At 41.3% G+C, this 12,064-nt stretch overlaps 1 protein-coding gene across 1 annotated transcript; it reads right to left on the reverse strand.

Annotated features, from left to right (window-relative positions):
* Nucleotides 1-448: 448 nt before the first annotated feature.
* Nucleotides 449-4,626, reverse strand: LOC308095326 (ATP-dependent RNA helicase DDX19A-like; the record flags this gene model as incomplete). The annotated part of the gene is made up of 6 exons (XM_080442346.1): nucleotides 449-857; nucleotides 2,349-2,526; nucleotides 2,664-2,769; nucleotides 2,892-2,991; nucleotides 3,894-3,983; nucleotides 4,481-4,626. The coding sequence occupies 6 exons, from the start codon at nucleotides 4,624-4,626 to the stop codon at nucleotides 710-712; spliced, it is 768 nt and encodes a 255-aa protein (XP_080298472.1). The 3' UTR covers nucleotides 449-709.
* Between the last annotated feature and the right edge of the window lie 7,438 nt (nucleotides 4,627-12,064).

Here is a 12,064-nt window from a genome sequence, read left to right on the forward strand (position 1 = left end):
ATGAATGGAAAGGATTCTAATGATTATGTAAAATAACTTATGTCAAATAATAGTGATCAGTGTTCATGTCTTTAAGAAGAGACAGAACTATAATGCCATAAAGCTCAAAGACATTCAATCATCCTCTAAGAACAGTTTCATTCATGCAGTATTCCTGAGTATCTGTTAAAACAACTGTTATTGTTCATGTTGGCTCACTGGAAAAGCTCTGCTACACTAAACGGAACAGAGCCTTAATTTCTATCTTTGGTAACACCTGGAAGGAAGTAAGGAAGAGGCCCAATTTATTGCCAATGGCTGCCGTGCATACAGTACATAAAAGTATTCCGGAGTATCTGCAGATCAGTGATCGTGATCTGAATGTCATTCATTAGGACAAGTACCAACAACATTTAGCTGCTTGTACCATTGTCTGATCTCCAAGGACAAAAGACTGGTAAAGATATATTGCAGAGCATGACTATAGACTTAAAACCCCTTGAAACATACTGGAAGTAATTGGGCGGCACTTCTGGTACATCAAGCATAAAGCATAAAAAAGGCAATTACTACTGATTAAGGATCAGTTCCATTAAGGCTGCTGCTATTGTGCATGTTGGCTCACTGGAAAGACTCTACTACACTAAATGGAACAGCGCTTTGGCAACAAGGAAGAGGCCCATTTTCTTTCTTCTGCCGTGCATAGAGCCTATTGTGACAGTGAACATCTCTACAACTGCTTGATGTGGTTGAGGATCTCATCTTCCCGGTTCAGCCTGATGACATGAGGGTTGGGAATCATCCTCTGTGCGAATGCCCTCACCGTGTGGTCCATAGAGGCAGAGAACAGAAGCCTCTGACAGTCATCTGGAAGCATTCTGTAAACGGTGAGATGGCAAAAAACAGAGAGGAACAAGCAGGAAATGTATTAACAAGTGACAAAATAAAGATCAATTTATACTCTATTGCACTACAGTGTTGCTTGCCGAAAATAAATGATGCATTGCTAGCTAGTCTTTTAGGCAAGTGACACCGTCATAGGTATATGGAGTATAAATTACACTAACCAGACACAGTTTAAACTAGAAAATGTGCTCCGAGGAGCACAAGTCTCCGCCGGCAGACCCGTGCTATTTTAATCAAATGAAATCACTTACCATATCTTTAACCATAGTTCTCTAGGAATGTTCTAATTCTTACTTAAAATAGAACATGTTACTATATCATAGCAATTATATTATAACAATAACTAATGAGATACAGTAGGGTAAAAGATATATCTTTTAGTTAAACAAAAAGTTCTTTGTTAAAAGGTGAATGTTAAAGTAATTTATGTACCCCTGAGATGAGGAACAATGTCAGAGACATTGATGTTGGTTGTCAACATGACTCTGGCCCCAACTGCTACAGACACGACCTCCCGTAAGCCTCCTGTATGCGATGGGTTGCTTGATAGTGTAACATTAACTAGTCCTGTCTTACAATCTTTTTGTGAATCAATTGCGGTGATGTTGGATATTTCTGTTGGCAACTTTATTAGCTTTTCGCCATTGTGTGAATCTGTGGCTGCATTTGTTCTGAAGACATGCAATGCGTCACTTGGGTATGAGGGATCTGTTTTAGAGACGATTCTGGTGTGTAGCAGTGCAATGTCTTCTGCACAGCATGTGTTTGTACGAACTCTCATAAGCAGTTCTGCAAAGGGTTGGTCATCTTTCTGGCGCATCGTTTCTGTTAGTTCAAATAGTTGGAAGTTTTCTTTCCACAATGAACCATGTAGTCTGACATAGGCATCAGAAGGGGTATCGAATACTTGTTTTGCCATGACTGGTGGTAGTTGGTACAGGTCACCGACTGCGAGGATACTGACAATGCCAAAACGGGACTCTGAGCTGTGTATGCCTGTGATGTCTTGAAGGCGTTTGTGAATGTGATGTAGAAGATCTGCACCCACCGCAGTTTTAGCTTCCCCAGCCGTGAGCGCAATGTATTTAATGCGTCCTGTTGTTAAAGTTGCATTGTGTGATCTCAGCCTCTCCTGTCTAAGCTATTTATATATTTATATTACATATTGTGATGTCACGTGAAACTGACCAATGTTAGGTGTTCTCAGAGGGACACACACACGCACGGACGGGTGATTTGTACATAAATGGCTTTTTGAAGTGACACACCTATTTATAGGATTTTATTTCGTCATGCGTCCCTCTAGCCAATCAAAAGCATTGGTGTCAACATATTGTCACGTGTCACGTGGAGCTTGACCAATGTTAGCTTGGCTAGGGGCCAAGCTAACACACGGCGGGACGAAGCGAAAACATACTCTCTGCCTCCGGCGGAGACAATGATGTTTTTCAGTGGTCGCCTACTTGTGGATGCGAATGCAGTTGTCCTGGTGTCCCTGTGTTGACATCATGACGTCTGCCTCGTCCACAACAAACACTCTGATCTTCTGGGGGTCCATGACTTTGCGCTTCCAGCACCAGTCCCTCACTGTGCCGGGGGTCCCGATGACAATCTGCTGCTGTACAGGAGCACCTCGCTTCACTGGACAAAATACAGACAGAGATAATGACAGCATTGCAATAGTAGTTTGAGGTACAATTTAAATTGTAAAATGTTACTTAGAACCTTCTTCTTTATAAATATTCAATAGTAGGAAGATTATTATTTTGTATCCTTACATGTACCAAAAGTTCCAAAAGTGGCCTGTTTGACTTCAAGATCAAATCCCTTCATCTCTTCGACAGTCTGCACAGCACGCTCTGTTGTTGGCACTATAATAATGCACTGCAAGTGCAAATATATATATAAATAAATACATGAATTAATTAAATCAGTGACTGCTTGTTTTACGAGATTTGTTAGAAACAGTAGCAGACTTGTGTATTTCTAAACAAAATGACATTTACCTGACACCACTTGTCAGCTGGGTTGACATGGTTCAGCTCGGCCAATGAGAAAAAAGTTTTGCCTGAACGAGCCTGGGATTGGACGATCAGATTCTGACATCTAGAGAGGAAAAATAAATGGACACACAGAAGAGAGAATATGCAAGAGTTAAAGACTCATTTATACTCTGTATGATGACCTGTCATTCACCATCAGAACTGATCTACAAGCTAACAACACACTCTAATGTGAAACATTAAATTAAGCTTATTACAGTACCTGATGAAGTGTGTAGTGAATTATTCAGTACAATTAGTTCTCTTATGGGTTCTAGCCCACAGTCTGTAAGTAAGTTACTAAGATATTTATATTTGATCTATTTCTGACTGACCAGAACTTTTGTAATGAAGAATTATTAGACTATCTATATATTTTGTTATTGTTCATTTACAGCTTTACTGTAAGATGAATCTTGACATGCCACAATGATGGTTAATGTGATACAGTAAGAAGGTCTCAGGTTTGATTCCTGGCCTTGGCTTTGTGTTGAGGTGCCCCTGAGCAAGACACTTAAAGCTACTGATACTTAGGATGGTTCAATGCATTTACCTCATTTAGCTGTTTATACAAATTATTTTATGTATTGTTTTGCTAGAAGCATAAGTTAACAATTATTCAATGAAAATCGTCATTTTAAGGGGTAAACATATTTTTAATAACATGTCTTATCAAGCCTATGTATTGTTAATATTATTATTATTATTTTCCTAAACCTATGCCATTAATGTAAAACAATTGAACTGGTGAATTATCACCACCACCAGCAGGTGGCGGGAATGCACCTAAAAGCAGTTTGCCAACTTGATTTATTTATTTCAATCTACACACAGGTCTATATGACAACATTGTGGGGCTAAGTGTTAATTAATTGAAGAAGACTTCCTTATTAAACATGAGATTTAGTCACAACATCAGACTGTAACCAGATCAGACATTATTCCTGCAACAGTAAAAATACTCACGGCTCTGCAAGCATCACATGCAAAGTGTTTTCCTGCATCTTAGATGGTCCATTGAAGATGTTGGAGACACCATTATGAAGCTGAGCTTTCCTGTTCAACACAAACATCAAAACAACACATCAATTATTACATTAAAACAACTAGACTGATGCTGGAATTCATGCCTGTCCGTTTAGGAAACACCTGTTGTTTTCACTCTTAATGCAGTCTATCACATCAAGTACTATGACATCATATTGATGACATCAGGGATCTCCATATATGGGCAAAGAATGTACACTGACAGACAGATAAACAGATATTTCAGTATTTAGGTTCTGGATAACCGCTGGCCCGACCCACTTCACACTCGGTACAACACAGCCTAAAGTATGAAGCTGATCGGTCAGACGGTTCTCCAGATATGTGGGAGGCAGACAGACAGACAGACAGACAGACAGACAGACACCGTGCATTTATAGATATAATCAATGTTGATTGTGAGCGTAGGCTATATCTCCTCCAGGCCGGGTGGAACTTCCAGTTATGACATGAACACAAATGCCACATATACTGTATGCAAGTATAAGTTATAAATGCAGACTTACTCTCCCACCAGGTCTCCACATGTCGTCTCAGACACCAGAGGAGGGATGTGGTCTGACTGGAGGACCTCTTCATCTGGAATCTGGAGAGAAGCACAGAAACAATACAATAATGACAGTATGCAAATATGCTGGATTATGAAAGGCATGAAGTAAAAATGTACCTCCCCAAATATAAACATGTTAATATGAACCAAGGAGTTGACGTTTCGTCTGTAAGCAGTAATAATGACGCATACAACACCATTCTCAATGTAATATCAGAACAGTATTTCACACATGTCACATAGTGTCTCTTGTTGGAAACTTTTGGGCCTTTCAAACTTATTATTAATGACGTAATGGTTTAAGGGCATATTGCCCGTTTATTTAAGCCTTTTAAAACCATACTCATTCATTGTCCATGAAGCTTTATTATTGGAATACTAGCAGTTTACAAAACCCAATCGTTAACTTGAGTTTTGATCACAACATAGGCTAAGTAATAATAACACTTGAATGAAACAAATAAACAGGACTATATGATATGGTGAAATAAGGTGCAATAGACTGGCTTTTTCATTGCTTTGATTAGGGTTGATTGATTTTGCACACTGTTGGTGACAGGTATTTATAGACAGCTTAAAGGACAACTTTGGTTTCTTACAACCGAGGTTTATGTTTTAGCTTGTAATTAAAGTAAATAAAATATTAGTGTTACATTTATTTTCATTTACTGCTTTCTATAGTTTTAGCAAAAATATTTTTTCCAGTGGGCGGGGCATTCGGGCAGGTGGCTAAATATGTGTTTTTTGTACACAATAACCCGGCGATTTCTTTATTATTTACAGTATCTCTTCTAGCCCCCAAAGACCACAGGACTTTATTTATTAGCCTAAATATGTCTATAGACATATAGGCTAAATAATAGTGCAAACATATGAATTAATTTAACATGAAGATGTTTGGGAACCACTGGTTTAAACAACATTAGGAAGCAAGACTAAATAAACAACCACACTTTAGAAACAAGCCCAAATAAACAACTACACTTTAGAAACAAGACCAAATAAACATCTACACTTTAGAAACAAGCCCAAATAAACAACTACACTTTAGAAACAAGCCCAAATAAACAACTACACTTTAGAAACAAGCCCAAATAAACAACTACACTTTAGAAACAAGCCCAAATAAACAACTACACTTTAAAAACAAGCCCAAATAAACAACTACACTTTAAAAACAAGCCCAAATAAACAACTACACTTTAAAAACAAGCCCAAATAAACAACTACACTTTAAAAACAAGCCCAAATAAACAACTACACTTTAAAAACAAGCCCAAATAAACAACTACACTTTAAAAACAAGCCCAAATAAACAACTACACTTTAAAAACAAGCCCAAATAAACAACAACACTTTAGAAACCCCCACAAAAAACGCAACCACCAATATTTACAAGCAACTTTACAGAAAAACAAGCCCAACGTCGCTTATAATAAGCCGACATGGCAACCCTGGGAGGAGTGTCGGAGAAAAAGAAAAAAGACAGTCAGGGCGTCTGTATGGCGGGCGCGCTTCCGCTTCGCGAGCTATGCAACACAACACAACATCATTTACGAATCTGTGCCTATCGGTACCGTACATAACTCGGACGGCGCTTAGTCGACTAGCAGACCATCGGCCGGTCGTCGCGGGCACTCGCGCCTGGAGGCGCTCGGGCGCGACTCCTCGGCCTCAAGGTCTGCTGAGTCGGCGCGCCTCCGTCATGGTCCAAAACTATACTTTATCGGCGAAAAAAAGTAGTCCACGGTTGTTTGAAAAAATATCTTCCCAAGCGGGAGTCGAACACAGACTCCCAGAGGTAGTGGATCGGTAGAGGTAGTGGATCGGTAGGCCAGTGATTATCGAGGTGTGTCACTGAGGCCGATACTGAGATTTGGTATTCGGGCTGGATTAGAATGTGAATACGACGTTCTAACCATAGAGGTATAATATAACTAGAGGGCGGATTGCCCCGCCCCCAGCTATCATTTCAATGAATGTGCTCAGTGGCGTTTTGAAGCACCCGGAAACCTGCCGGAAGTAGAATTATTGGTTCGATTTTGTATCCCCATAGAGTTATGAGCATGCGCACTAGTGTCCTTTTTGCGTTCTACGGCAGCCCGTGTGTCAAGGATTGAACGCGAGATATTTATTAAATACACTCGAGATGCATATTTATATGTAAATGCATATGTATGTATGTATAATATGTTTACATATTTATATGTATAAATATAAATATCTCTCAGCATGTTTTGCGCGTGCATGTATTTCTCCCCGCCTGCAGTTCCAGCTTTGGCCACTGGGGTGGCAGCTTCAATGTTTCTCAGCAATTCTGGGGGCTTGGTTCTAACCCTTCTAATGTAGAGGAAAGAAGTCCCCGCCCGCGCGCACGCCCGCCCCTTCGGGCGAGGCTTATTCCAGCCTAGCCCTGGTTCAGAGCGTTAGTAGCCTCGGGAGCGTTAGTGACTTCGCTCTAACGCCCTGGAAGACCCCTCGCTCTGCGCATGTACAAGGAATTCCACTGCCCTGCCAGCGCTCAAGAGTAGTGAAAATAAACAGAACCATTTCGCTACTCACCGAAGCAAAGGCTGTTTTGTGTTGTTGAAAGTCTATTCTCCGCACTGGGGAGCCTCTCAGCACGTCCTCACCTACTCTGTAAAATACACTTTTTGGGCAGAAAATAAAATATGTCAGCGAGACGGAAATTTACTCCACAGTGCCCTCTACAGTTCTGGAGGATTTGAACTTACCATTAACCAAAATCTGTAGAGGGCACTGTGGAGTAAATAAAAATAATTTCCGTCTCGCTGACATATTTTATTTTCTGCCCAAAAAGTGTATTTTACAGAGTAGGTGGGGTGCTGAGAGGCTCCCCAGTGCGGAGAATAGACTTTCAACAACACAAAACAGCCTTTGCTTCGGTGAGTAGCGAAATGGTTTTGTTTATTTTCACTACTCTTGAGCGCTGGCAGGGCAGTGGAATTCCTTGTACATAAGCAGAGCGAGGGGTCTTCCAGGGCGTTAGAGCGAAGTCACTAACGCTCTGAACCAGGGCTAATTCCAGCCTTATTCCAACTGGATGGAATAAGGCTGTATAAAGCGGGTGGGGAGAGACTGACAGTACGTTTTAACAGCGGGCGACTCTCGGGCGATCGCCGGGGCGACATCGTCCAAAAGATAAAGAAAATCCAGCTTTCATCGCCCCCCCGCCCTATCGCCAGTAGTTGCCGGCTCTCATAGACATATAATGCACTTCCGGAAAATACTATCCTGATCGCCCGCTGTTAGCCTCGATCTCCAGGCTTTTATTGTTTAGTGTTGCTAAAAAATAAAAGCCTGGCCCAGCGCGTCGGTGTACTCGGTATAAGGAAGTGTTTCACTTCCCAACCAACCAGAGTGCAGTGGGTGGGCGTCGCTCGTAATGGGGCGGGGGTTGACGGACAGATCGGTGAACCAATGGGATCAGCCGCAGTCTCTCGCCGCCGCCGGCTCTTTACACCCGGCCCTCTATACACGAAATCTGGAGAGTAGCCCGCTGTTAAAACTCAGAGTCACCGACTCACTGAAGAGCGCACTGAAGTCAAGGCACACTACAGACAGCTGTGTTATTGACGGACAACGGATGCACGCTTATGAGAAACAACACAAATAAAACCTGGCAAAACAGTTGCGTGTATTAGCGCAAGATGAGGATAAAGGAAACATTCAGCTTAAATGTCCAGTTTGCTAATTTTCGCCTACTACTACTACTTTTGTATTTGAGACTTTACATTTCTCTAAATATTTCAGGACAGCCTAAGTACAAATATCATTTATGAAAAGGCTACTATAGGCTACAGTGAAGTCATTATTGAGTCCGACTTCAATCTTTAAACAAAATTAATGTTTACATTTATTTAGGCATTTAGCAGAGCGATTTACAGTAAGCAAGGACACAAGATAATACATCATAATACATCAAATGCATAAAAATAGTAATCTAATAATAAAGTAATACATAAATAAACCAATAATCTAATAATAACTAATATATACGTAAACCAATAACATATCAGCCTGTACATTGAAACTGCATGTAACATGTAAACTCCACATTTCATGAAAGGGATGGAAGGCTAAATAATAGATAGATAGATAGATAGATAAGAAGAGCAAGGAGAAAAATACGGGATAGAAAAACATTTATATCAATATATAGGAGTTACTTACATGTCTATTTGAATCCATTATTCAATGCAATCTTAATAAAGCAGCTTTAAAACAATGTTCTCTCTTCTCTGGTCTGCTCCGCAGCTAGTTTCGTACGGTGAAGCTGTGTTCCGTGAGCAAGTCACCAAGTCACCTGCAGCACAGAGGGAACAGTTCTAACGTTCTGACGTCTGTCCACTAGATGGTGGGCTTCAATCACATAATCAATCACTCTGTTCTCTGTGCCTCAGTGTGGCACACAGAACATCAGATAAACATTGTGAAAATGACCAATTTACACCGAGGCATTGTGAGCTTGTAGATCAGCTATTTGAAAAATTGTTGCCTCTTTGTTATATTATTTGACAATTTGGCAAAATTTGACAGATTTTTATATTATAGTTTGTTATTTCTTTTGACGCAGTAATGGTCTTTTTTTCTTTCTTTTTTGGGGGGTTTAAAAAGCTCTTAAAAGTCCTTAAATTGTCACTTCACTGTCATCTGGGGACCCCAACTAAATCATGTGGAGACCGTGGGGATGAGAACCATTGAGTTAGAGCAGACCATCGGTGACTCTTTACAAGATGCATATGTTTTCGCTGTTTGATTTGATTTGATTTGATTTGATTGTAATGCATTTATATTTATTTGTATTTAATGCACTAATAAATCAATATCAATTAAACTATTTAACCAATCTCTTAGCAAAATACAAGCGCACGATTCCCGGTCAAGACGGTCATTTTAAAACTGTGGGAGGAGTAGTGCTTTGAAATATTGTTTATCTATAAAGAATAAAGAACTAGACGGGTCGCAATTCAGGGCAATTGCAAAGTGTGGTTGCGCCGACGCCGGTCGCAGGTTGCCGCCGCCCGGACTTGAGGAATATGCTTGGAGGAATACCATCGGAGGCCGCGTGACGTGCCATTCGAATTTGGTGCTGATTGGATCCTGTGTTCGTGATACATGGCGTTTTGATTTGAAGAAATAGGCCCCTCCCACTAAAATAAAAAAGCCCCTCCCACAAATGTAGCGGGCCAATGACATCGTCATGTCACTCCTGAGATCACCTGCTTTTCAATTTGAGAGGAGCGATCCCCCCAAAAATCATGTTTTTGCATCAAACGGTTACGTTTTGCACAGTTGTGGCACCCCCTATGGGTCAAAGTGGAAATGCTTTTGGGGATTCGTTGGGTAAACCACCCTCGACATATGATTCAAATTTGGGATCGATTGGACGTTTCGTTCGTGATTTTTGGCATTTTTGGTAAAACCGGGCTCCTCCCACTAACTTTGGAAGCCAATTACGGACGAACGGTAAGGACTATCAAAATGCCGTTTGGATAGGTTTATTGCATGAGTCCATAGATCACGTGTACCGATTTTTGTGAGATTTGGAAAAAAAAATAGGAAAAGGTGCAAAAAGTGTGTTTTGAAGAAAATTCAAAATGGCGGAAAATCTATCCTGACGCAAATGGGCGTGGCCTATATGGGGAGATGCGTAGTGACCCAAGGAATCCAAAATACATTTTGATTTTACGACCTACGGTTGAAGAGTTATAGGCCAAAACGTAAAGGGCGCTGTTATAGCGCCACCATGTGGCCGATTAGTGTAATTATCTTTTCAATAATTTCGGACTAAATGATGAACCTCCCCTCCAAATCTGGTAACTCTAGCTCTTACGGTTTCTGAGAAAAAAATACTTTGAGTTTTTTCACTTTTCCATTAAAGCGGATGGGGAAATTTAATGCACTAATAAATCAATATCAATTAAACTATTTAACCAATCTCTTAGCAAAATACAAGCGCACGATTCCAGGTCAAGACGGTCATTTTGACATATGGCACGACATTGGGGAATGAAAAAACTGTGGGAGGAGTAGCGTGCCAAAGTATTGTTTATCTATAAAGATTAATAAAGTTCATCAAGTACTATAGTCTGGTTGGCCTGTTAGGGCAACCACACTAATAAAGTATCCCTAGAACTAGCCTCGATCTCCAGGCTTTTATTGTTTAGTGTTGCTAAAAAATAAAAGCCTGGCCCAGCGCGTCGGTGTACTCGGTATAAGGAAGTGTTTCACTTCCCAACCAACCAGAGTGCAGTGGGCGTCGCTCGTAATGTTGTGTTAACGGGGCGGGGGTTGACGGACAGATCGGTGAACCAATGGGATCAGCCGCAGTCTCTCGCCGGCTCTTTACACCCGCCCCTCTATACACGAAATCAGGAGCGTTGGGGCAGTCTACCCTAGAACTATAGTCTGGTTGCCCTGTTAGGGCAACCACACTAACTAGAATTTTCGCAATTCAGGGCAATTGCAAAGTGTGGTTGTGCTGACGCCGGTCTCGGGTCGCGGCCGCCGGGACTCGAGGAATACGCCGGGAGTAATAACGTCGGAGGCTGCGCCAATTACATTGTCTCGTCACTCCTGAGATCACTTGCGTTTCATTTTGAGAGGATTGATCCCCCCCAAAATCATGTTTTTGTGTCAAACGGTTACATTTTGCGCATTTGTGGCGCCCCCTATGGGTGAAAGTGGAAATGCTTTAGGGGATTTGTTGAGTAAACCACCCTTGACATGTGATTCAAATTTGGGATTGATTGGACGTTTTGTTCGTGATTTTTGGCCTTTTTTGTAAAACGGGCCCCTCCCGCAAATGGGCGTGGCCTATATGGGGAGATGCGTCGTGACCCAAGGAATCCAGGGGAAAAGAAACCTACGGTTCAAGAGTTATAGGCCAAAACGTAAAAAGGGCTGTTATAGCGCCACCATGAGGCCGAATGGTGTGATAATTCTTTTTATAATTTCGGACTAAATTATGAACCTCCCCTCCAAATGTGGAAACTCTAGCTCTTACGGTTTCTGAGAAAAAAATACTTGAATTTGAGTTTTTTCACTTTTCCATTAAAGTGGATGGGGAAATTTAATGCACTAATAAATCAATATCAATTAAACTATTTAACCAATCTCTTAGCAAAATACAAGCGCACGATTCCCGGTCAAGCCGGTCATTTTGACATATGGCACGACATTGGGGGATAAACACTGTGGGAGGAGTAGCAGCCCGAAATATAGTTTATCCGGAAGAAGAATAAAGTATCCCTAGAACAATAGTCTGGTTGCCCTGTTAGGGCAACCACACTAACTAGACGCGTCGCAATTCAGGGCAATTGCAGAGTGTGGTTGCGCCGACGCGAGTCGCGGGTCGCTGCCGCCGGGACTCGAGGAATACGCTGGGAGGAATACCGTCGGAAGCTGCGCCAATTACATTGTCACGCAACTCCTGAGATCACTTGCGTTTCATTTTGAGAGGATTGGTCCCCCCAACCTTATGGTTTTTGCATCAAAAGGTTACATTTTGAGCATT

This window comes from Gymnoscopelus braueri (genome assembly GCF_963280865.1).
Source record: "Gymnoscopelus braueri genome assembly, chromosome: 2".
In the NCBI taxonomy this organism is placed as follows: domain Eukaryota; kingdom Metazoa; phylum Chordata; class Actinopteri; order Myctophiformes; family Myctophidae; genus Gymnoscopelus; species Gymnoscopelus braueri.